The 22,603-nt window shown below is 64.4% G+C and overlaps 2 protein-coding genes across 7 annotated transcripts; both read right to left on the bottom strand.

Annotated features, from left to right (window-relative positions):
* Nucleotides 1-1,945: 1,945 nt before the first annotated feature.
* On the bottom strand, nt 1,946-13,399 carry EXOC3L4 (exocyst complex component 3 like 4). 6 transcript variants are annotated; one of them, XM_013057382.2, is made up of 13 exons: nt 13,240-13,399; nt 9,656-10,092; nt 8,497-9,160; nt 7,647-7,758; nt 7,261-7,383; nt 6,790-6,890; nt 6,476-6,556; nt 5,449-5,563; nt 4,815-4,934; nt 4,575-4,727; nt 3,820-3,941; nt 2,469-2,622; nt 1,946-2,362 (listed from the first exon to the last, which is right to left on the bottom strand). In XM_013057382.2, exons 2-13 carry the CDS (start codon nt 10,074-10,076, stop codon nt 1,961-1,963), a joined length of 2,568 nt encoding a protein of 855 aa, XP_012912836.1. In that variant the 5' UTR covers nt 10,077-10,092; nt 13,240-13,399; the 3' UTR covers nt 1,946-1,960. The 6 variants fall into 6 exon arrangements, 4 of the variants coding, with proteins under 4 accessions (XP_012912836.1, XP_012912837.1, XP_012912835.1 ...); XM_013057383.2 differs by lacking the exon at nt 13,240-13,399 and adding an exon at nt 12,429-12,572; XM_013057381.2 differs by lacking the exon at nt 13,240-13,399 and adding an exon at nt 10,193-10,344.
* Nucleotides 13,400-17,488: 4,089 nt separating this feature from the next.
* LBHD2 (LBH domain containing 2) lies at nt 17,489-22,352 on the bottom strand. Its single transcript, XM_045074633.1, has 4 exons — nt 22,279-22,352; nt 20,478-20,556; nt 18,884-19,040; nt 17,489-17,883 (listed from the first exon to the last, which is right to left on the bottom strand). The coding sequence occupies exons 2-4, from the start codon at nt 20,544-20,546 to the stop codon at nt 17,789-17,791; spliced, it is 321 nt and encodes a 106-aa protein (XP_044930568.1). The 5' UTR covers nt 20,547-20,556; nt 22,279-22,352; the 3' UTR covers nt 17,489-17,788.
* Between the last annotated feature and the right edge of the window lie 251 nt (nt 22,353-22,603).

Raw genomic sequence — 22,603 nt, 5'->3', positions numbered from 1 at the left:
AGGGTCTGGGGCAGAATGGTCAATGGCCAGAGCCTGGCTCCCTGGGTCTGGCCCACCTCTGGGCCCCAGCCTTCCTGACCACCCGCCTCAGGGCCGCTGTCCGGCTTCCTGCTCATCCCCGCTTAGCCCCGGGAAGCCAGCCCCAGTGTCCAGATCCTGCTAGGCCCACAGGAACACGCACGAGGCCCACACACCCGCCTGGGCATGAGGGTTCCGGCCAGGAAAGCCTGACTTCCTATCTCCAGGCCCAGACACGCTCAGGAAGGCTGCCTGGGTCTCGGCCCAAAGCCTTTCCCCCGCGGCAGGAAGCTCCTGTCAGAGAACGGCTCCTCCGCTTCTGTTCCCAGCCTCCTCCGGGCGCCTGCCCCGCTCACCCACCCCACCACCTCAGGCTTCGCGACCCCTCAGAGCCCTGCACTGCACGGCCGCCCGCTCAGCCTCTCTTTGCAGCCCGGGGCTGGCTTCTACCTCAGCCTCCCCAGCCTGGGGGCACAGACGGCCTCCTCTCGTGGTGCGGGAAACAGAGGCACAGGGAGGCGCCTCTGGGCGCCACAGAGAGGTGTCCCACAGCTGGGACTGGACCCCCTTCCCCCCCAGCTCTGGAGCCTGTCTTGGAAACCCAACCCCAGGACCCTCAGCCTCGGCCAAGGGGCTCGGGCAAGGCCAGGCCTGTTAGGGACGGGGTCAGGGGCTGTGGGAGGAGGCTTCCACGAGGCGACTGGAGCTCTAACATGGGGTACGGGCTCCCGAGGGAGAACCAGGCTGGGGTCTGATCCAGCCCTCTTACCCCACCCAGGCGGTGCCCCTCCGACACCCCCCTTCCCCCTGGCTAACCCCTTTCTCCTCAAGCTACCTATGCTGGGGCCTGCTGTGCAGCAACCTCTACCCTCTGTGGGCCTCAGTTTCCCCACAGCGGAAAGATGCAACCGTTGCTTGTCAGCGGCAGCGCTGGGACATGCCCTCCCCCGCCCCCCTACAACCCCCCCCCCCACCCGCCTGGAGTCTGCGCACTGAACCACAGCCTCTCCTTGCCCTCATTCCTGCCCCACCCCCCTCCAGGTTCCCTGCTTAGGGAGGTCTGGACATCCCCTCAGCCCCCTGCCTGCCCCACCCCTGACCCCCAGCCTTCCTGTATCCATGGAGGGGGCTGCCCCTGGTACCTGCTTCCACTCCCCTCAGGACCCCGACAACACTCAGACTTGGCTGTGTTCTCTGGCCTTGGCCTAGGGGCTGTGGCAGACCTCCCCGGCACTGCCCCTGGCCGTCCATGGTGTGGGGAGGTGGGCCATCCCCCACCTGCCAGGGCCTGCTGCCTGTCAGAACCCTCGCCTTGTGCTCAGGAGACTCGTCCTCACTGGGTTCTCAGGACCTTGGCCCACCTGCAGCCACTTGCCCCCTACCACTGGGGGTCAAGGTCAGGCTCAGAGAGCCAGTGGTCTGCTGCAGAAGGGTGGTGGGAAGGCACGCATGGCTGGCTGCCCGGCTCAGTGTCTCCCCGCACCGTTTGCGTGCTCAGGCTCTCTGGCAATCTAGGGGCTGCCCATGCAAATGAGTTTCCCTGTAGCCTCGCCAGGAGGTAGGAGTCAAATTCCAGGGCCAAGCTTCTGGGAGAGAAGGGGGCGGGGAGGGTAACAGGTGCACACTGGAGGGATCTCCTTGCGGCCCCGCCTCGCAGAGCTGAGACCAGCAGGCTCGGCTCCCCCACATATACTCCCCGGGTGATACTTGCCCTGCTGGGAAGTCCCTCTCACGTCTAACCCAAATACTTTAGGCTGCAGAACAGGCCTTGGCCTTTTCTTGTCTCCCAGGAGCCCGGGCCTGTTGAGAACTGCCAGAGCAGTGCCCAACCCTGCTGGGTGAGGTTCACTTGGCACAGGAGGCCAGTGGACCCAGGATCCCAGGGTTAAAGACTGTTTTCTCTGCAGCCACAGGCACAGGCCTTCCCAGCTCTGGACCCGCCTCAGCCTCCCCATTTGTACAATGGGCAGAACCCACAACCACAGAATTTTCTGTCCCAACCCCTCGCTACGTGGGGACCCACACCTTCTGCTCTCAGCCAACTCAGCCCCGCCCCCTCTTTCGGGAGGCACCATTTTAATTCACTTTTATTTTCAAAATAAATACTCCGTCCTTCACATTCGGACTGGGGGTGGAGCTGGACCGTTGGGCAGGGAGGCCTCCCCTGGAGGGCAGTCCTGAAGGGAGCTTCTGCCTCCCCCAAACACTCCCCTGCAAATGCCCGAAATGCCTCTCTTCTCGCCCTTCCTCCTGGGCGCAGCCACCGTGTCTGAGGGTGAAGATTCCTCATCATCCGCTTCAAGGCTGGCAGCAGGGCTGAGCGCGTCTCCCTGGGCTCCCAAGCCTGGGGCGAGGTGCCCTTGAGCTAACGCAGCCCCCACCTGAGCCCGCCCCCTCCCAGACCCAGGCCGTTAGATGCAGGCGATCAGCAGGTCCATGGAGGCAGGCACCTCGATCTCTTCGAAGAGCACGCGGCCCCCTGCTGCCCCGGAGCCCCGTGCCTTGGCCGCAGCCCTCAGCAGGCCCTGGGCATGCTGCAAGAGCCGCTGGTTCCGCCGGCGGCCCAGTCTGCGCAGTGCCAGGATGGCCAGCACGTGGTCCCGCCTGCAAAGACACGGCCCTGTCCCTGCCAGTCCATCTCAGGGGCCATCCCGACCTGGGGGTGGGGGGGAGGCCTGGCTCAAGTGCAGGGCCACCCAGCATTCCTGGGGCCCCGCTTGAGAAAGGTCAAGAATGATGGAGGCTGAGGGAGGGGGCAGGGCCCTGCACAGCGTGGCTGGGGCTCCGAGGGTGCTGAGCTGGGCGCGGAGAGGAGTGTGCCCAACAGGGACAACAGTCCAAGCTGGAGGTCAAGAAACAGCGGAGAAGTGAGCGAGAGAGCGGGATGGCCTCCAGGAGAGGGGTCCTGGCCAGGAGGTGTCCCGGGCCTCTTCCTGGGAGCACTGTGCAGGGAGCCACACACACAGGCAGCGGGGAGAGGGGCAGCGTGCAGTGGGCCGGCAGCCCTGGCTCAGCGGCACCCAGAGTCCCCCCTCCTCCCCCCTCCAGAAGGTGGGGGCAGGGGAGGAGCCGGCTGAGTGTAGAGGAACCCCAGGGACCAGGGGGAACCCCCCTTGCGCTCTGAGGGGGTAGTCATTTCCAGCCAAAGACAGAGAGAGTCCAGGCTGGGCAAAGGGCTTTGCCCTGGGCTCTCTGTTGCCTCCCCATCCTGGACTCTCCAAGGTTATGGAGAGGTTGGGGTTGGAATTTCCACAGGATCGAAGACTCACCATGCTCCCCAACACACCCCCGGGGATCAAAGTCTCCTTCCTCCTGTCGGGGTGTCAGGAGTCTCCAGGCTCCCAATAGGGCTTTCTTGCAGAGGGGCCATGCCTCCCCTTCAAACTCAGGAATGGGTACTTGTCTCTGGGGTCTGATGCCCAAAGAGGGGCCCCGACCACAACCCACTCCCCCAGGCTGTAGGGGCCTCCCCGTCCGAGGGCACTGAAGGAGAGTGGCCCAGAATAGCTTCTGAAGGAAGGCTGACCCCCCCCCTTCCCCCATCACCCCCCTCATCCCCCTCATCCTGCCTGAAGGTCAGGGGCCATGGTCCCCAGGCACTGGCACATAGTGGCCCGAGGAAGGGCCTACCTGGCCTGCATAGTGGCTCTCCTGCCCACCAAAACAAGCTGTGCCTCCCTGGGGTTCCTCCCCTGCCCACCTAGAGACACAGGGATGCTCTGAAGGCACCAATCCCCCTGCCCCGGGGCCTGGTGGCCTTCTGCCCTTGGAGCCCCATGAGGGAGCAGGTGGGTCACAGACCTGATGTCAGGGTAGCTCCTGATGAGTGTCTCCAGGTGCCTCAGGATGTCGTCTTTGTAAGTCTCACCCAGGATGTCAGCCACACACCGGATAGCCTGGTCCAGCCACGTGGCCTCAGAGCCCTACGGAGACACGGAGACAAGTGCTGGCCGGGTCACCTGCCCCCAGAGCCTCCTTGTCGCCTGTGCCAGCGACCCCTCCACTAGTGCCCCCCGAGCCCACCGGCCCCTGCCACCGCCCTGCAGCCACCACCGCGTCCCTGGTATGACTGCCTCCTGCGCTTGTGGCGGAAGGGGCCTCGGGCCTCTGCGGTGGACTCGGCCACCTTCCCTTCCCATAATACAGTGCAGAGATGTCTTGCCATCTCTGCTCAGATGGGTAAACTGAGGCCCCGGCCCAGAGGTACAGCCCAGACTCCTACAGAGTGCGGGACACCAACAGCCCAGATAAGGGGTGTGCGTGTACCAAGTGCCCCAGCTCCAAAGGCGGGATGGGGGGGGGCTGGAAGATCCACCCACAGGCCCGCCCTGTCCCGACTAGCCCCACCAACCCACCAGCCGTATGCAAATGTGCGGAGACGACCACCACCGAGCCCCGCCCCAGCCGCACCCGGGGAAAGCCCCTTCTGCCAAAGCCCACCCCGCGGGGGCTCTTGCGGAGGCCACTACAATGAGAACGGGGGTGCCCGCGGAAGGTCCCCAGGCCAGAGGCCCCAGAGGAGGCGGGCCCTCGGGGCTGGCCGTGGATGCTCCTACCAAGCCCTGGAAGGTGTCGCCGATGGCCTGGGCGTCGACGCCCATCTTCTGGGCGCTCCTCAGGCGCTCCTCACCCCGGAACCGCTCGCGCGGCCTCAACACCTGCGCCAGGTACTCTCGGACCACGTAGCGGTGCAGCTCCTGCAGGGTCTCCTGGGCCGGCCGGCAGCTGCGTCAGGGTCAGAGCCAAGGGCCCCGCCCCGCGCGCGTCCCCGCCTGAGCCCTGCGCCCTTGAGATACCTGTGCCGGCACTGGGGCCATGTGCTCCAGATGGTGGGCGAAGGCCACCACCTTGTCCATGAGGGGTTGCAGCACGTCTTGTGTCAGCCACGCCTTGGTGCACAGGTTCCTGAAAAGCGGCTGGGAGCGGAGGGGGACAGGAGTCCTCCAACCATATACTGCTCCTCCTCAGATCCTCCCCTCAGAGTCCAGTGCCTGGCTCCTCACAGGGGCGTTTCGGGTCAAGGGACAGCCTGTCCCCAGGAAGAAACTCTGGAGGGGTTATCTGGCTGCCTTCTCAAGTCCCCCTGGTAACATCTCCTCTCTCAGCCAGGAATGTCACCAGGCCCTTGGCAGGAACGCCTCATCTGGGCCCTGAGCTCCAGTGGACAGGGTTGTGTGTGAACCTCTAGGCAGGCCTTGCTTAGGGGAGCCTGGGGAGGTCCGAGGGGCTGGGTGAGGGGTCTGGTTCCTTGAACCCACCTTCTCGGAGAGGTGGAGACTGAAGTCAGTAGGCGTCTCCTGACCTCATTGGTCGGTTCAGGTCCCTTGCCTCCCCCCCCCCCCCGCAGCGTACCACCTCTGAAGCTGCTACGAACCCAGGGCACAGGGAGCACCTACTGGGTGTTGAAAGTGGGGAGGGAACCCTACTCACTTGCACATCACCCTGCAGGCCCTGGAGCAGCCGTTTCTGGAAGGTACAGGTGGCAGCCACTAGAGGTTTCTCCAGCTCTTCAAAGGTTCCTGGGAACCTGGCCAGAAGACTGGTCCTGGGGTGGGGCCAGGACAGGGGAGGAAGTGGGCAAGGGGGAGCAGGCTGTGGAAGGAGTTCCAGAATACAGCCATGGAGCCTAGGTGCCACACCAACTCCGCGACCTTAGACTAGAATCTGAAGGGCAGCCTCTAGGGCTGCACAGGCTAGTAACCCTGAAGGTGAGATGATCCCTCTAAGACATTAGGTCCCCACGCAGCCCTCAGGAGCAGGCGCTCCAAACTCCATTTCACAGGTGACAGAAGGAAGCACAGAAAAGGGAAGTGACTTATCCTGAGGCACACCGCGAGCAGGCGAGCAGGCGGCAGAGGTAGGACCTGACCCCAGCAGGGGTGGCTCCAAGTCCACCCCCACCGCTGCTGGTGGTCCACAATGTGGAGACACCGAAGCTGGTCCTGGTGTTGAAGGCATAGAAGGGGGGCAGCTGCTGCCAACAGAACGGGGGGGGGGGCCCTGCCTTCTGGGGGCAAAGGGACCCAGGTGCCACCCCCAGGGTAGTGGGGAGGATGGAGTGCCAGGGAGGGCCTCCCGGAGAAGGGAGTGTCCCTGAAAAGGAAGATGGCTAACCTGGATGAAGGGAGGAAAGAAAGGAACCCATGGTGACAGCGGACACTCTGGGCAGGCACCAGGCCATGACTGGGCTAGCGGGAACTTCTCCCCCTCTGCTCTGCGTTGAAACTCCCTGCATCCCTTCCAGGGCCTCAGCTCTGAAAGGCCCCCAGGGAGGACCTTCCAGCGGGGGTGGGAGTGGAGACGGGGCCATCCATGGAGGCCTTCTGGGAAGTGCCCCAGTGCCTCCGCGGGGTCCAGATTCCTCCGCGGGCGCTTGCGGTGCCCGGTTCCCCGAGCTCGCGCGCCCCCTGCTGGCGGCGCCGGGCACGCCCTCTGCGGAGCAGCAGGAGAGACCCACCGGAGCTCCTCGCAGGCGTTGATATTGGCGCCCAGATGAGGTTCGCTCACCGCCTTCGACTCTAGAAAAGCCTTTGCAAACCTGGGGGCGAAGTACGGAGAGGCCTTAGGGACCCTTCCTAGCGCGTCAGCCCTCTGCTCAGGTGTCCACCCAGACCTCCAGGGGTTATAACAAGGCCCCTCCCTCTCACCTGTCCTGAGATCTCACACTGAGCAAACAGGTTGGGCTCTCCCTCCCCTCACCCATGGGACGAGGGCTGTCCACACCCTGGCCACTCCACCCACTCCATCCCCAGGCGGAGGAGGTGGCCGCACCTGGGCAGGAAGAGGCCAAGTGCACGTGCACAGATGCTCAGGGTGGTGGCCTCCAGTTCCGCAGAGATGGCACCGGCCACCTTCACATGCTCTGCCACAAGCTACAAGAGATGCCACCCGCTGAACCCACGTCAGAGCCCAGATCCTGATGCCCCTGTCCCCCACCTGTGGCCCAGAGGTGTCCCCAGCTTGCCCTGCTCTGTCTCCCCATCTCGGCTATAGCTTCCAGAAGCTCCTCCCTGTCCCCACAGCCACGGGCCACTTGCCAAGCTGGACGCTGAGCCCCGGGGATCCCAGCCTGGCATGTGACCCAGGGTCCCTGATTCCACTCCAGGTGGGGCCTCAGGCTCTCGGCTAATAGGGAAAGGAGGTTGGGGCTGGGTCGTACAGTTCTGGGCGTCCCCACCTCAAAGGGAACCAAACAGCACCAGAGGCCCAAGTATGCTTCTCCCCCCACCGCCCCAGGCTCACCATGTGGACATCGATGGACAGCGGCGTGTGGTAGAGACCCTGTAGCACATCGGGGGCCTCCATGTCTGCCCACCGACTCTGCTCTAGCTGCAGGATGCTATCGAAGCAGCTCGTGACCTTGGTCTGTGCGAGGTGGCGAGAAGGGCACAGTGAGACCCTCCCAAGAAGAAGTCCCCGTCCCCCACCTCCTGAGCTGTCATGCACCCTCGGAGGAAAGGACCACCCTGCTGGGGCACAGGCCTATGCCAAAGGCCACACGGTGAGAAGGGACTCTGGCCTGATCCAGGGCCACACACCCTGGGTGACTCTGGGCACCACACCTCCCCAGGGTGAGGCAGCCACATTAAGCCTGGACCATGCCCCTCAGGCCTGGCCCCTGGCCTCACCTCGAGGAAGCTGGTGTAGTCACTCTCCAGGCGGGCCCACAAGGCAGGAGCCAGGAGTGGGGGCAGTGGCTCCATGGACAGGGTCAGGTCTGGGACGCCCAGAAAGTCAGGACTGGAAGGCAGGGTAGGGGCTGAGGGCCTGGGCTGGGCTTCGATGCATGAGTTGCTGCCCCGAATTTCCCCCTGGCCAAGCCTAACACCATCACCAAGCACCAGGCAGCTCAGGGATCTACCACTCCCCAGCCCCCACCAGGGAGATCCAGAGAGTGACGGGCACCTGCCTGAGGCCACGCAGCAAATTAATGAGCCCAGGAGCCTTTAGTCACCCTCCTCCCACCTGCGCTCTGGCCTTCAGAGCTGGGAAGTGCTCAGAGGCGAAGGTAATCCACCCCACCACACTGTGCAGAGCTGGGGGCGGGAGCTGGCGACTGGCCAGGCCCTGTACCTAGGGGCCCATCCAAAGGGAAGAGTGGGGGTGAGATCCAGCTTCTGCGAGCCGCCCTGTGTCTGGCCTGGAGGGCTGCCCTTTTGTAAATGCGCAAAGGCACCCTGTGGATTAGCACATGCCCTCTCTCTGGACTGCTCTCGGATGTTTTCCCGTTTTCAGGAACGGGTGCGTAGGTGGCCCCTTAGGAAAATTCTGGTAGGAGAGTACCAGGGCCCAAGAAGAGAAGGTCAAAGTCCCCGGGATCTCTGCTGCCCAACCACCAGCCCAACCCCAGGGAAGAGAGAAGAAGGGAGCCCCGAGCTGCTCAGGGTGAGCGGGCACCCACAGGCCTCCGGCTGGGCAGCGGCCAGGCAGGCAATGCCAGCCTCCGGGGCCTCCCGCGGCCGCTGGCTGGGGCCTCACCTGCCGTAGACATTGACCGCCCAGTCCAGCAGGACGTACAGTTGCTCGCAGCCCCGGGCGTCCTGCGCGAGCTCCTGGAGGCGTTGGGCCACCGCGCCGTGGAAGGCCCGCAGGTAGGCCTCCCCGGCCGGGAAGCCGGCGGCCGAGTAAGCCGGCAGCACCTCCCGCCACACCTTCTGCAGGTCGCTGCGAACCACGCCGCCCAGCTCGGCCAGCCGCTGGGCCAGGCCCGACGCCCCCTCGGCCTCGGCCGCCCCAGGAGCCGCCCCGGCGCCCGCCTGCTGCACGCGCTCCTGCGCGCTCTGCCTCACCGCGTCCTCCCAGTGCAGGCGCCAGCGGCGCGGGGTGAGCAGGAAGTCGCCGTCGGCGGGGGACGCGGGGTGCGCCTCCTCCTCCGCGCGCACCGTGCGGGCCAGCTCGCCCAGCGTGGCCGCGTCCACGCCGCCCGGGCCCAGCGTCTCGCGCACGATGGCGCCGATCTCGGCCGCCAGCCCGTCGTAGTGCAGACACACGTCCATGGCGCGCCGCGCGAAGCCCGTGGGGTCCTCCTGGAAGCTGTGCGAGGCTTTCTCGGCCACGAGCCGCCCCTCCAGCTGCCGCAGCTGCTCGAAGGCCGCCAACAGCTGGCGCTCGGTGATGAGGTCGGCCACGGATTTGTCTTGTGCTAGGACGCGGAGGACACCGGCAGTGAGGGTGCTCGGCAGCCTTGGGCCCAGCTCCAGTGTGTCCCGCCCTGGCAGCCCCCCCCCGGACCTCCCCTCCCGGCGCATGGCTGCCAGGAGCCCTCCGGGACCTCAGAGGACCAGGGCCTTGCCCATGCCTCTAGTTTGGCCAGGAGCCAGGCTGTGGACCACGGTGGGGAGGTGAGGGTTCCCGAGTCCTGCAGGTCCGGGTTCAAATCCCATTTCCCCACTTCCTGGCTGTGAGACTTGAGGCGAGTCACTTAACCTCTCTGAGTCTCGCTTGGCTCACTCTCACCTCTCTGAGCGGCCCCGTGGAGGCTCCCCTGGTTGAAATGCTGGGAGCATGTAAAATGCGGTTGGGCAGGGCAGTGTTTGGAGGAGCTGGGGAGGACAGCCTGTCAGGAAGCCTGGGCCCTGCTGCTCACCCTCTGGCCTCAGTTTCCCCCCATGCTCAGTATTGTTTGTGAAGCGCTCACCTGCCTCCGGTTCCAGTTCCTCACGTCCCACCCCAGCAGAGGACCGCCGGCCGCCACCATCCATGACCCTAGAGGGCATCTGTGGGTTGTGGGTCACCCCTGGCACAGCCGTGGCGTGGGACTGGTCAGCCGTGGAGCTGTTTTCCCGGGCTCGCCGAAGGGACCGGGACAGGAAGCGGGAGCTGCGCTGGAACAGGCCCAGGTCCTCCTTGGGGGCCTGGCCTGAGGCCTGCTGGCTTGACCGGGAGAAGGCCCGCCGGAATGTGCCCAGGCCGGGCCAAGTGTCCTCACGGCGGGTGCCGGGAGCTCCCTCACTGCTTGCCCGCCAGGGACCCCGCACTGGTGGGGTCTGCAGCTTCTTCGCAGGCTCCTCGGGGCTGTGCAGCTCTGGCCCAGAGGTCACCGTCTGTGGCAACGACATCTTGGTAGCAGGAAAGCTGGAGATGAAAAGGAGGCTCAGGAGCTCTGGGGTGGGAGAGGGGTGGCGTCCGCCCTGGGGGATGGGCGCGGAAACCCCCCGTGAGAAACCTGTGAGACCTCATGGAGCCCAGCAGCTGGGCTTGGTCGGGGAAGCTTCTCCCAGGAGATGACCCTAGGCCGGCACCAGGCAGCTCTCGTGGCCGGGGCTGTCTTTGTGCCAGGCTGCAGCTGGCTCTGACATGCAGACAGCTACTTCCTTCTGGAAAACTTCCCCAACACCACCTTCCCCAGGGCAGCGCCCCCTGGCCCCGTGCCGACCCTCCCTGACTTGGCCAGGCCAGACCCTCCTGTCAGAGTGGGAGAGGAGAGTTGAACTTGCACTGTTGTCCTGTGGCCCAGCCCAAGCCACAGCCCACAGCCCACAGCCCCCGGGGCTGGGCCCAGCAACCACATCCAGGATTTCCTGGACGTGAGGTCCTGAGGCCTAAAATGCCCACTCCCCGCACCCCCAGGCTTCACTGCCCTCCCCCCCCACCAAAGTCCTCCGTGCACCCTTATTCAGCCCATCCGGCCTAACTGCTTCTGCTCAAAGGGGAGCTCAGGGACCCCTGTAAGAGTCTACCCCTTCTCTGGGTAACTCAGAGGGAAGCGGGGTCAGGCCTGAGGTCTGTGGCCACCCCCTGCTGTCCCCAAGGCTTATCTCCCTATCCAGCCTTGCAGCACTGTGGGGGGCGTGGTGGGAGGGACCTGGAGGTCCCCAAGGCAGCACGCCCTCCTTGCTCTCCTTTCCACCCAGCCCTGCTGTGCTCCCCCAGTGACGGGGCCCCGAGGGGGTCTCCAGAGCATGGAGGTGCGAAGCAGGGGCCCCCCTTGCCCTCCCCGGGCTCCAGGCCTGCCCCAGGGTGCTCTCATACTCCCTTGTGGCAGAGCCGGGCCTGTGTTTGATCTTCTGCCTTTAGGTAAGGCTGGTGTGGGAGAGAGGAGACTCCTCAGCGTTGGGGGACCCCCCCCCACCCCTTTGTGAGGGTGTGGCCCGGGTGGGGGCTCTCTTAGACCAGCAGGGTCTTACTTTAGCCTTGGAGAAGTGTGCCACAAGGAGGGCTGGACCTACTGAAGTCACAGACGAACCAGAGGCCAGAGCCCCCAGCCCATCTCCAGGTTCCCCCTACTCCCAGGACAAAGGTCAGGCTGTCACCTGACCCTTGGGTGACATCAAGCGGGAACACCTCTTCCCAGGCCTCCATTTGCCTTGGTGGGGATGACACTGGGACGGTCAAGGCCCAGACCCTCCCCCACCCCCCGAATGCCCTCCAGGGGTCGCACACAGGTCGTCAGCGAAGGCCTCCTTTCCTGTTCCCAGAGGCCACCTAACACCTGGAGAGAGGCCTTGCGGAGGGAGAGGCAGGAGCAGGTGATTGATGGGTTCTTATCAGCCCTGCCCAGGTCACAGGTCATCGTCCTCTCCTGGGCACTGGGACTCAGGGACCCTGCCCCAACTTGGACTGACCCCCACACGCAGGGAACATTGTCCCGAGAGCTTTCTTCCCTCCCCACCCCCAGCCCCTCAGCCACCAGCAGGGTCCGGGCGACCTGTGCTGTGCCCAGATATGCTTTGAGTATCGTCACTAGGGGCATGGGGGAAGGTCAAGTGGGCCCTGTCTTGGCTGAGCTTACACTTGGTAAACACCTACTGTGCGCCCAGCCCAAGGCCTGGCGCACATCAGGTTTCCCTAATGACAAAGCTGCAGGGTGCCACCTCATCTCATAGATGAGCAAACAGGCTCAGAAAAGAGGCAGGGTCTTGCCTCCAGCCACACAGCTCAGGGTCAGGGAGCCTCGGGAGCACAGCCTGGGTCCCCACGTCTCCCAGCTACAGTGAACCACGCTGCTGCCCAAGGAACCCTTTCTCTTGGCCGAGGTGCCCACAGTGGCAGCTGCTCCCGGATGTCAGGAGTGAGGCCGAGAGGCAGATTCAGGGGAAGGAAGGGCGGCTGGCAGTTTGGGTCTTCTGTGAGGCCACACCAGCAGACGGGTCCCCCCAGCCTGCTCGACCACCCTCCTCCAGAACCAGAACAGTCCTGAAGGCCCTCGAGGCCCCCAGCTGCTCCCTCTGCCCTCTTGCTCCCACACTTCCCCAAGCCATTATGGACCCTCCTACAGCACAAGTCAACCAGGTCACTCCCTTGCTTTAAGCCCTTCCATGGCTCCGCAGATCCTGGCAGCCAGAGCCCCCCACCCCTGGACCCCCTCCAGCCTCACCTCTGGGCCTCCTTGACCTGTACCCATCCGGCCCCCCAGGCACCTCTTTGGCCCTCAAATGCCCAGCCCCCCATCTTAGCTCTCCAAATCTGACCTGGATTTCAGGGTCCAGGGGATATGGGTGCCCCCACCTCCAAGGTGTCTTTGGGCTGTGCTGCCCAATGTTCCTGTGGCAATGGGCTTTCCTTACTGGCCCGGGAGTCTCCGTCCATCGGCCCCGTGCCCATCTGCCCAGAGCCAGCCTGGTGGAGGAGGGGACCGTCAGGCTCAGGGTCCCCGTTGCAATCCTGGCCGGGCCCCACACTGGTATCTGCTGGCCTCCATGCCCTGTGGACTCCACCTTGACCCCGCCCCAGACCTGCCTCGGCAGCCTTTCTGGACAACAATCCACACCTCCCGCTCAGGGCCTGGTTTCACGCTGGGTGTCCTGTGACTGAGGGATGGTGGCGTGGTGTGGGGCATTTGGCCCTGGGCCACGAGCCCCCCAGGGCGGGGAGTGGGCCTGACTCAGCCCCCAGCCAGGCCCGCCCAGTACCTGGCAGGTACCCAAGGAAAACCGATAAGCTATCTAACGTGGTGGGGGGGCCTGAGGGGGCTCCCCCTTTTGTGTGGACGGGCCTTGTGTGTTAACCTGAGTGTGTCCCCCTGTACATGTGTCTCAGAGGCCTGCAAGTGGCTCTGTCTGTGAGTCCGTGTGTCTGTCAGTGCCCATGTGTGGGTCTTTCCATCCGCATAGCCGCGTTCTGCGTGTCTGTGTCTGTGCTCGGTCCTGGGCTCCGAGCTGAGATCCCTGGCCCAGAAGGCCACTGGCAGACCCGGAGCAGAGCCGTCCTCAGCCCCCTGAGTCCCCGCCCACTGCCCGAGGCATCCCCGCAGCCCTCCCGGGCCACCTGCACAGAACGTACCTGCTGGGTGAGGAGGGCCCAGGCCCCAGGCAGGACGTAGCTGCCAGGAGAAGCCTGCTGAGCCAGGGCCCGGGAACTGGGCCTCGGTGGTGAGGACTCTGGAGCAGCCCGAGTGAGTGACCAACAGCTGGGACTTCCCAGCCTGGTCTGCGCACGCCCTGGGCCCACCGGCCCCACCCCCCGCCCCATCCTCCACCCCAAACCCGTAGTTTCACTTTCAGAAGTGCCCCTCCTGTCACAGACACTATTACTCCAACCTTTGATTCCTAGCAGTCCACGCGCAGGCTGTCAGGGAGCACGGCAGGGGAGGGGCGGCCCTTCAGGGCTCAAGGCAGTGAGAGGGGGACCCTTCTGTGGTCCCACTGAGGCCAGGGGCCAGAGGCGCTGGCCTGCCTCGGTGGGCGGCATCCCAGCCCAGAAGAAGCCCTCCCTCTTCTGGGCCCGTGTGCCAAGCTCATTCGGAGAGCCCCTGCCTGGCACGGAGAGCCAAGAGCCCATGGGACACAGGGGTGGAGGTGTGGGGGGATAGATCGGGAGGATGTCACAGTGACAGCAAAGGGAATGTCATAAGCCACAGGCCATTCCAGAGGGCTTCAGGAGCTGGCGTGGGAGGGGGCTCAGGGGGAGAAGGATTCGGCTCAGGAGTGAGGAGAGATGGCGCTCTGGGCAGCGTTCAGCAAAGGTGTGGATGCGGCCGGGGCCTGCGGAATGGGGAGTACAGGCCCTCCTCCCCCACCGCGGATCCAGCTGGGGAGGGTTTGTGGGGAGGGACCCTGAGGCTTCCCAGAAGAGGCAGGCCCCACATCTTCATGGGGGGATTCTGGTGCTGGCATCCTTGGAAAAAACTTAGGGGAAATCCAAGGAGGACTGATCCAGGCCTGAGCAGGCTGAGCAGGAGCCTCTGGGCAGGGGGCAGAGCAGGGCAGGTGGAGACAGGCTTGTGTCCAAGGGCTGCCAGGACACAGCGCCACTGGCTGGGGGGCTTAAGCAGCAGACATTTACTTTTCCAAGTTCTGGAGGTGGAAATCCGAGATCCAGGTGTCAGCAAAGCTGATTTCTCCTGAGGCCTCTCTCCTGGGCAGGGGGACGCCAGGCTCTCCCCGCGTCCTCACACGGCCGTTCCTCCGTGCGTGTCTCTGTGTTTCTGTTCTTATGAGGACACCAGTCCTATAGGATCAGGACTCACCCTATAGGATCAGGACTCACCCGAATGGCCTCGTTTTAACAAGTCACCTTCTTCAAGGCACTGTCTCCAAATATAGTCACCTTCTGAGGAATTGTTGGGAGTCAGGACTTCAACGTAGGAATTTTCGGTGGACAAACTCCAGCCCACAACAGATTGGAAGGCACCTGAGATGCTGCAGTGCCCCACTGCCACCTGTAGCCGGGTCAGATCGGACCCAGAGATACCAGCACCTCCTCCAGGAAGCCCTCTGGCTTCCCACTTGAGTCACGAGCCCCCTGAGCCCTGGGTACCCCTCTGTGAAGCAGGGTCACAAGTCTCAGCTCGAGCCCCGTGGGGTGGAGGGGCCCCCGCCCCAGCTCAGGCTGGTCTGCTAGCCGGCCTCCTGGGCCATGTGTCTCCAGCAGTCAGAAACCGAGAGATGGGAGGGGGACGCGCAGCTTCAGAGACAGAGGGACACCCCGCAGTGACAGCCCGGGGCTCTTCTTTGGCAGTCCCAGGGCCTCTGTGGAGTGAATACCTCCACCCTCGTTGCCCTGGAACACCAGCTCAGAGGTGTAGGAACCTGCCCGCGGCCCACAAAGCTGGTGAGACCGAGGCCAGGACGCCAGCCCTGGGTCCTGCCTCTGAGGACTGGGGTCTTCCCATAGGGCGAGGCCTTCCTGGTCTCTACTTCACAGGGCACATTAGGGTCACCTCCTCTCAAGAGAGGGGTCCCCGGAAAGCTGGCAGCACCCAGGGCCTGGGCAGTTGTGCCTGGGCCTCTCCCCAGCTCCCAGCTCCACCCCCCGCAGCGGTTGCACAGCAGGAGGCTGTGCTGGTTCTTTCATCCCATCTCCACGCTGTGGTTCCCCAATTGCCTCAGTAAAATCCCTGGAGAAAAGTCCCAGCCTTGTCTCCACTTCAAGAAAAAAAAAAAAAATGCAGCTGTTGGGGACATGTGTCCACAGCAGCAGAGAACCTGCTCCCACTTGGGAGAGGGCAGGGAGAAGGACTCTCACCCCCAGACGCTTGCTTGTGCCCGTGGTTCTGGGGAAGCCAGGCTGTCACACCCCGAATGCAGATGCCAGAGGCGGCAGATGTCACCCACACCGCAGCCAGGACCAAACAGACCGGGCAGAGAGCAGGAAGCCTGGGTTGGATCCTCTGCTCCGAACCGGCTTTGGGTCGGGGCTTTAGGTCGGGGCAGGGGACGGTGTCTCTCCGAGACCGATATTGCAAAGTTGAGGTGACCCATCTCCGACCTGCACTAGGCAATGACCCCAACCCATTCCGGAATGGGGCCTCTGGATGATTCCCAAGGCCCTTCCCCCACCCCACCCCCGCACCCTCCCACCACTGCCTTGGGGGCGTGGCCTCATGCATATGGGCGGGGCTACCTAGTGGGCGGGGCATCCACGCCTGGTACCGCCCCCTCCCGCTCTGCCGGAACCAGCTCTTCTGAGTGAAGGTCGGTGGGCTGGGGACCGGTCTTTAAGGGACTGTGTCCTGCAGGCTGGGGGCCTGCGCTTGGAGGGCGGACATGCCGAGCCCTGCCCCCACTGGACTGCCTCAGTGGGCCTGACTCCCCCACCGTGGACTCACTGAGTACTGCAGGTTCCTGGGGCCTCCAATAATGGGTCACCTCCTCTCAAGGCCTGCCCTGGAAGATGGTGGGCTTCAGTGTGGTATTGTGGGTACCACTCAGACCGGGCTCTGAAGGGGACCTGGATTCTGTCCCAGCTCAGCGATTTGTCAGCGGTGGGACCTTGGGACAGTCGTATACAAATGAGTTTAACACTGTGCCGGGGAGGGGCTCTGAAGAAATCTCAGTAAATGAGACGCTGGCCCACCCCACCTTCTGCACCAGGAATATGCAAATCACCCCTGTTTGCTCAAGTCCCTCAGCCCACGACCCGTTTGCCGGTCAGCAAGCCCCGGCATGCGCCCTGTGAAATGTCTGCCCCCCACCATGTCCCGCGGAACCATAGGAGGGCTGGAGGCGGAGAGCGAGAAGGACTTGGAAGGACTGTCCAACACCTCTTCTAAGCTGGAGACCTGGGGGGGGTACCACAGAGACAGCTGGGACTGTGGAGTGGCTCATGGGGCCACGGGATTAAAATTAAAACAGGCTGCCAGGCAAACGTCCTCACCTCCGCCTTCACCTCTCCTGCACTGGGGGCTGGGTTATTTTTAGAAGGAAGGCGTGCTGGAGGAAGTGCCTTATTCATCCTTGAGGTGAGCAAGGCCTCCAGGAAAGAAGAGAGGGGCGTGCGTCTCCCAACTGCCCCTCCGAGCTCACCAGGGCTCTGTCCCACCCGGCCTGAGCCCGAGGACTTCATTGAGCTTAACATTTATGCGGGGCTGCCTCCTGCCAGGCTTTCTCTGCCCTGGGTCAGGCTAGCCAAGGGCAGAGGACCATAACGTGAGACCGGGAGGGAGGCCAGCACACCTGGGTTCCAGCAGTGATTGGGTTTCTGCCCCCCACCCATGCTAACCCCAACTAGCCAGGAGGGCTCCCCTTGCGCAGAGAGACACGGCCAAGAGGCAATATCGCTGGACCCCTTGGAGGGAGAGGACACTCACGTGGGCAGGAAGAGGTGCCTCCCCGCCCCGTCCCAGGGACCCCATCACAGCTGGGGCCGGGACGAGCTGTGGGTGCCTCTTCACATGTCAGTGTGTTCACCTGCGAAGTGGGACTTTTGCAAGGACTTGCGGAGACCCAGCCTGGAATAGGACCCCCATCCTATGGGCCACTCCTGTGCCCTAGACTCCCAGTGAGGAGGGTTATAAGAGGAAGGAATCTTGCCCTCAGGGTCCAGCCAGAGCTGGAGGCCCCAAGGAGAGGGGGAGGGCCACCTGGAGGAAGCTTGTCCTGCCTTAGGGGGTCCTGGCTGAGGCTGAGCAGAGCAGAAGACCCAAGGCTGGGGGAGCCAGAGGAGCAAAGTCCACAGGAGCAAACGGCCCCACCAGCCACCCCACCCCCAGTGTAGAAACACCTGAGTCACTCACTTGGCACTTTGGCCTGGTCACCCTGGGCTCCGAGTCAAGGCCCTTGTCTGGAATGCCATAGTAAAACCCAAACTGTTCCCAGCCCCTCAGGGCCCTAGCAAATGTGTCCGCCAGCCACCAGGAAGGGCCTTTATTTCTGCTTCAAAACCCAGGACAGGGAGGGTGTGATCCAGATCCCGGGCTGCCGATGGGAGAGGGCAGGCGGTGGTCCTGGCCAGACCCCAGGAGGCAGGAGGTGGTGGCTGTGCTGTCCCCTCTCCAAGCATCAGCCCAGCCACCCAGGGACCGAGGCCCTCCCAGGTGTCAGCCAGCAGGGTTTGCTGGGTGCCCCCCACCCCAGCCCTGCACAGCAAAATCAGGCCATGTCCTGCCCCCTTACTGGGGGCCCTGGGGGGCCTGGTCCTTGCAGCTGGCATGCTTGCTGCTGGCGTCTTCCGGGGCCTTCCCGGGTGCTTCCCTCAGTGAGGAGGCTGCAGAAACATAAAGGCGTCCATGTTGCTGGGGCTGCATTTCCGACAGGCTGGCAAGGAAAGGGGGGGCAGGCAAGGCCCGGCTCTGGGAGCAGGAGCCCTTCCTCCCCTGGGGCCAGAGCGATAAGGTGGCAGATTGAAGGCAAGTCCGGGGCCAATCTGGAGACACTACCCTCTCCCCACCCAGAGCCCAAGTTCCAGTGGTTACCCAAGGGGTGATCCCTGGGGCCGCTCTGGGCCCTAGACGGAAGCTGACAGAGATTGAGGGGGGCTTTGGGGAAAGGCGGGGGTTATGGCCTAGACAGGCCCCTTCTGGGCCTCAGCTGCTAGGGGCTGACCTCTGAGAAGTGGGGGAGGGCAGGTAGGGGCTAGGCAGCCCCAGCGTAGGCCAAATTCATTTCCTCTTCAGGGGACAGACTTCCCAGGGCACAGCTTGCCCCCAGTGCCCTCCACAGAGGCTCGCACTGGCCAGCCTGCCGTCTCTCCTATGCCTCACACCTGGGCCCTGGAAGACCTCTCTTCTCCCCACACATCTTACTTCTTCTGGAAGCTTCCTTGGCTCTGGCAGCCTCTTGGCCTTTAATCAGGCACTGGTGGCCAGCACGGGTGCCTGTCACTAGGACGGCTCATCTCCCCACCTCCTGGGCACCCAGGCCGGGCCTGCCCAGCACCCACCCCCTCACCTTTCCTAGGCCCTCTGAATGCACACCTGTCCCCCAGGCAGTGAATCAGGTGGGAGAGGAGAGGAGCTGGAATTGGGAGGAGCACAGGGTCTTGTGTCCCACAGACCCCAAATGCGTGCCTTTCTCTGCTGGGCCTGGGGTCCACCACAGCAGGTGGGGTCCTCGTGTGCACGTGGGAGGGGGCATTGGAAAAAGAGAGGGTCAAGGCCACGAGGCTCCCAGGTGCCCCCGCAGAAGCTCAGCAAGGGAGGCCGTGATGTGCACAGACTGGAGGGGTGGCTCCCCCCCACCCGCGCCGCAGGCAGCCCCTCACTCACCAGCCGCGCCCTGGGTCTGGGCTGACCCCCTCAGGGCGCCCTCTGGCGGCCAGCGCAGCTCCCCGCTCTCCACAGAGCCCGCCTCGGGGGACTCCACCACAATTGAGGGCAGCCTCGGGCCCAGCTGGGGGCCCTTCTCCCGGGCACCTGCCAAAGCCTGCAGGGAGGGCGGGCAGCGGTCAGGGGCTCCCTGCTCGCTCCCACACCCCACACCTGCCCTGCACTCTGTTCACTGGGAGCTTCACGTGTGCGCGTGCGCGTGACGTGGGTGTGCCAACCCCTCCCCCATCCCACCACGTGGGGGGACCGAGCACTCAGCACCTGGGGCCCCAAAGGATCCATCTGCACTCAGGCCTTAGGTCCATTTCACAGACAGGAGCCTGAGGCCAGAGAGGCCAAGGCCACCTGGTGAGCGAGCCCAGGGCTTCTGTGCGCTGGAGCCGCCTCCCGCATCCCCTGTGGCCCCTTCTTAGGGTCTTTCTAGCGGGGCCTTTGGTCTCCTCCCCAGCGCCGAGGAGCTGGGAAGCTGTTACCATGGCAACCGGAGGCTCTCTGGGCTCGCTCTGGGCTCATTGTTCGGTGCCCACAAGAGTGTGCGGGGGCTGCCTCCCCACGCCCGCCTGGTCCCCTCTGCATCCCCGCCTCCCATTCAAGGCCTCCGGAGGGAGAGGCCCGCGTGGCCAGCGCTCCCGCACGGCCCTCCGGCTGAGGCCACAGCAGCTGATGTCCTGCGTCCCTCCGCTCAAGGAGTGCCTTGAGGAAAGGCGGGCCCACCGCTGCAGGACTTGGCTATGTGGCTCAGAACCACCACAGCAGAACCATCTGAACATGTGTTGAAATGCACCTTCCTGGGCTCTCTGGGTGGGGGGCAGGAATCGGCATTTTCGCCAAGAACCGCAGGGTTCCCTCATGAGGCTGGGACCGCCTTGCAATCGCCAGGTCCCAGCGACGGGACCACCCGGCTCCTCCTGCCCGCATGGCCTCTGGCATCCTTCCCCACCTGCGGTTCTCCTCCCTGGCCTCCTCTGCGAAGGCCCGCTGACTCCCAGCCTGGGCGCTCCTCGGCCCAGGGTGTGCCACTGGAACGAGGAAGGTCCCACCAGTGGCGCTTGGAGGTCTGAGGCTTGGTGTCCATCTGTCCCGCCTGGGAGGCTGGCCCCCGTGTGACTCTGGGCTGGTCCCCTTCTCTAGCCCCACCAGGTCCCAGCAGTGCCAGCAATGACACTGTCCTGACTCTAGAATGCAGGACACCAAGACTGAACCCCTCATGTAGGGACTTCACCTTCTGGATGCATCAACACAGCCCCTGAAAACTAGGGGACCAGGGTGGGGGACTGTGCCATTGCCTCACCCACCAGGGAGCAGACCACTTTGGGGAACAATCCCGAGGGTCCTCGAGGTCCAGGAGTGGTGCCGAGGAAGTCAGGGAGGCTCGGCCGCCAGTTGCTTTATACAGCAGACTTCTAGGGAGGAGCATCTGCCTCACTCACACGGATCGGTAAACTGAGGCATGCCTCAAATCACAGGCCAGGGCTTGAGGCTGACTTTCTCCTGTCCCCCGTGGCTGGCAGACCCCAGGGCCCCAACTGCATACCTTTCCCGCTGGGCCTCCGGCCTCCTCCGCTGGGCTTAGCTCGGGCATGGCCGGCTGGGGGGCAGTCATGTTGTTGCTGCTGTCGAGGGGCGTGAAGACGGGGTTGTGGGCAGGGGAGAAACAAGGTGTCTGCCAGGGGACGGATACTGGCGTCCACTCTCCTCCTGTGAGCTTCCGACCACTCTAGCCTGCGCCCACCCCACCCTGGCCCACTGCCCCTGCTTCAGCTGACCTTCCTGTGCCACTGCTCCCTGCCCAAGCCCACCATCAGAGGGGACCCTGGACGGGCACCACGCAGCGTGCCCAGTGTTGCAGGGGGCAGGAGTGGAGCAGAAGCTGACTAAGCCTTGAGACCCATGAAGGTTTCTTTGAAGAGGGCCCTCTGATATGAGGCCTGATGGCTGAGCAGGAGGCTGCCAGGCCAGTGGGGAGGAGAGAGGATGTTCTGAGACAGGGAACAGCTAGGCGAGGACACAGAGATCGGGGGACCCAAACAGGTTTCTGAGCCAGGAGGCTGGGAGCCCCTGGAGTCAGGTTCAAGTCAGCCAGAGGCAAAGGTGGCCAGGTCCTCTCCAAGAGTGGACAAGAGTGGCCCCAGTTGGGGCCGGGCACTCGATACCCACAGCCAAAGGGAAACCAGCATCCTTTCTGCACTTGGCCAAGCCCACTCGGGCCAGCACAAGGTCAAGGGAGCCCAGCCAGGGACAGCCCAGCAAGGGCTCTGGGAAGAGAAGCCCTGGTGGCCTCCTGGGCACCAGCCTCCGACTCTCCACCTGTACTTGGCCAGAGGCAGAAGTGGGGGTGGGGTCTGGCTGGGAGGCCGCAGGGGGCCCCAGGCAAGGGGCAGGAGTGCTGGGAGGGGGCTGGGCAGAGGGACAGCAGCAAGCTGGGGGATGGAGTGCCTGTGAAGCCTTGCTGGTTGTGGGGGAGGTGGTCCTGCGGGCACCCAGCAAAGGGCGAGGGTTGCTATTCTGGGATATGAGCTTTCTTTCACCCAACGCCCAGCTCCGTTTGGTTCGGGTCCCACTGAGACCCAGGGAAGGCTGGGAGGGAGCCATGTGCCTCCACCCAATCCCAGAGCCCAAGAGAGCCAGGCCCTACCCTCTCTCTCGGAGCTGATGCTCCCACATCAGTCCTTCCATATGTGCCCCTTCTGGAATCCCATATCAGAACTCAGAATCTCAGCTAGAGCCCAGGGCAGCCAGGAGAGAGACCAAGAGACCGGACTTAGATTGGAGAAAAACCCCAGAGGGAAGGCAGACAAACCAGCTAGCCACAGAGATAAGGCAGAGGTGATAGGGCTGGGGAAGAGGGAAACAGAGCCAGAGGGACCACACAGACAGAGGAAGAGAGACGGAGAGACAGAGGGCTTGAGAAAGACAAATGACACAACTGTCGCCTTGGGCCCAGCCAGGGGCTAGGCAGCCAGCCAGCCAGCAAGTCTCTAAGGGCTGCCTCCCCGCTGTCCCGCGCCGCCAGGGTCGGCGGCAGCCGCAGCATTCGCCCATCAGGGACTCCCGCCACCCGCCACCCCCGCGCCCGCACCTCCGCCGGCGCCCAGGTGCGGCAGGCCAGGTGCGGTCCCCAGGCGCACTGCGCTCGCCCAGAGCCCGGCGTCCAGCAGCCAGGAGCTGAGCGCGGCCCCCACTGCCTCCTCTCTCCCGAGGGAGCTCCGACTCGGAACCCCCAAACTTCCCCCCGCCTTCCCCCCCGCCCAGCCCCGCGGAGCCGGGGCGCACCGGGGGCGAGGGCTGGGACGAGGGTGGGGAGGGGGCGCCCCCTGAGCCTCGCTCACACTCACCCTCCCGCGCTGGATGCTCGCGCCGAGTCGCCAGGCTCCGCTCGGAGCTGGCAGCCCGGGTTCGCCCTCCCCGGCTGCCGCCCGCCCTCCCCGTGCTCTCCGCCCACACTCGCGCGCCGGCCCCCATGACACTCTGGCCGCGGGGCCCTCCCGCGCTCCCAGCCCCAGCTCCCCGGTAGCGCGCCCCGGGCGCATCCTCCCTTTGACAAAACCGCAGCCGCCAGAACCGGACCCCTGTCACTTGCGACCGCAAGCCTCAGGTTTGAGGTTCAGGAATTGCGGGCGGCGGGGGTCTGGGATGCGGGGTGAGGGGTGGTCAGAAGTC

This window comes from Mustela putorius, unplaced genomic scaffold, assembly GCF_011764305.1.
Source record: "Mustela putorius furo isolate JIRA1106 unplaced genomic scaffold, ASM1176430v1.1 tig00000129_pilon_pilon_pilon, whole genome shotgun sequence".
Lineage (NCBI taxonomy): Eukaryota > Metazoa > Chordata > Mammalia > Carnivora > Mustelidae > Mustela > Mustela putorius.
The sequence above is the reverse complement of the archived record's forward strand: the minus strand, read 5'-3'. Positions and strand labels throughout refer to the sequence as shown.

What these genes read in the sequence shown, in the direction of transcription:
- EXOC3L4 (XM_013057381.2), bottom strand. An exon ending in AACGCCTGCGAGGAGCTCCG is followed by an intron (nt 5,564 to 6,475) that starts GTGGGTCTCTCC and finishes GCCCCACCCCAG; the next exon opens with GACCAGTCTTCTGGCCAGGT. An exon ending in GCGACACCTTCCAGGGCTTG is followed by an intron (nt 3,942 to 4,574) that starts GTAGGAGCATCC and finishes GTGTCTCCGTAG; the next exon opens with GGCTCTGAGGCCACGTGGCT.
- LBHD2 (XM_045074633.1), bottom strand. Translation starts at nt 20,546, where the DNA reads ATGACTGCCCCCCAGCCGGCCATGCCCGAGCTAAGCCCAGCGGAGGAG. An exon ending in CCGGAGGCCCAGCGGGAAAG is followed by an intron (nt 19,041 to 20,477) that starts GTATGCAGTTGG and finishes CCCTCCCTGCAG; the next exon opens with GCTTTGGCAGGTGCCCGGGA. An exon ending in CCAGACCCAGGGCGCGGCTG is followed by an intron (nt 17,884 to 18,883) that starts GTGAGTGAGGGG and finishes ATGTTTCTGCAG; the next exon opens with CCTCCTCACTGAGGGAAGCA.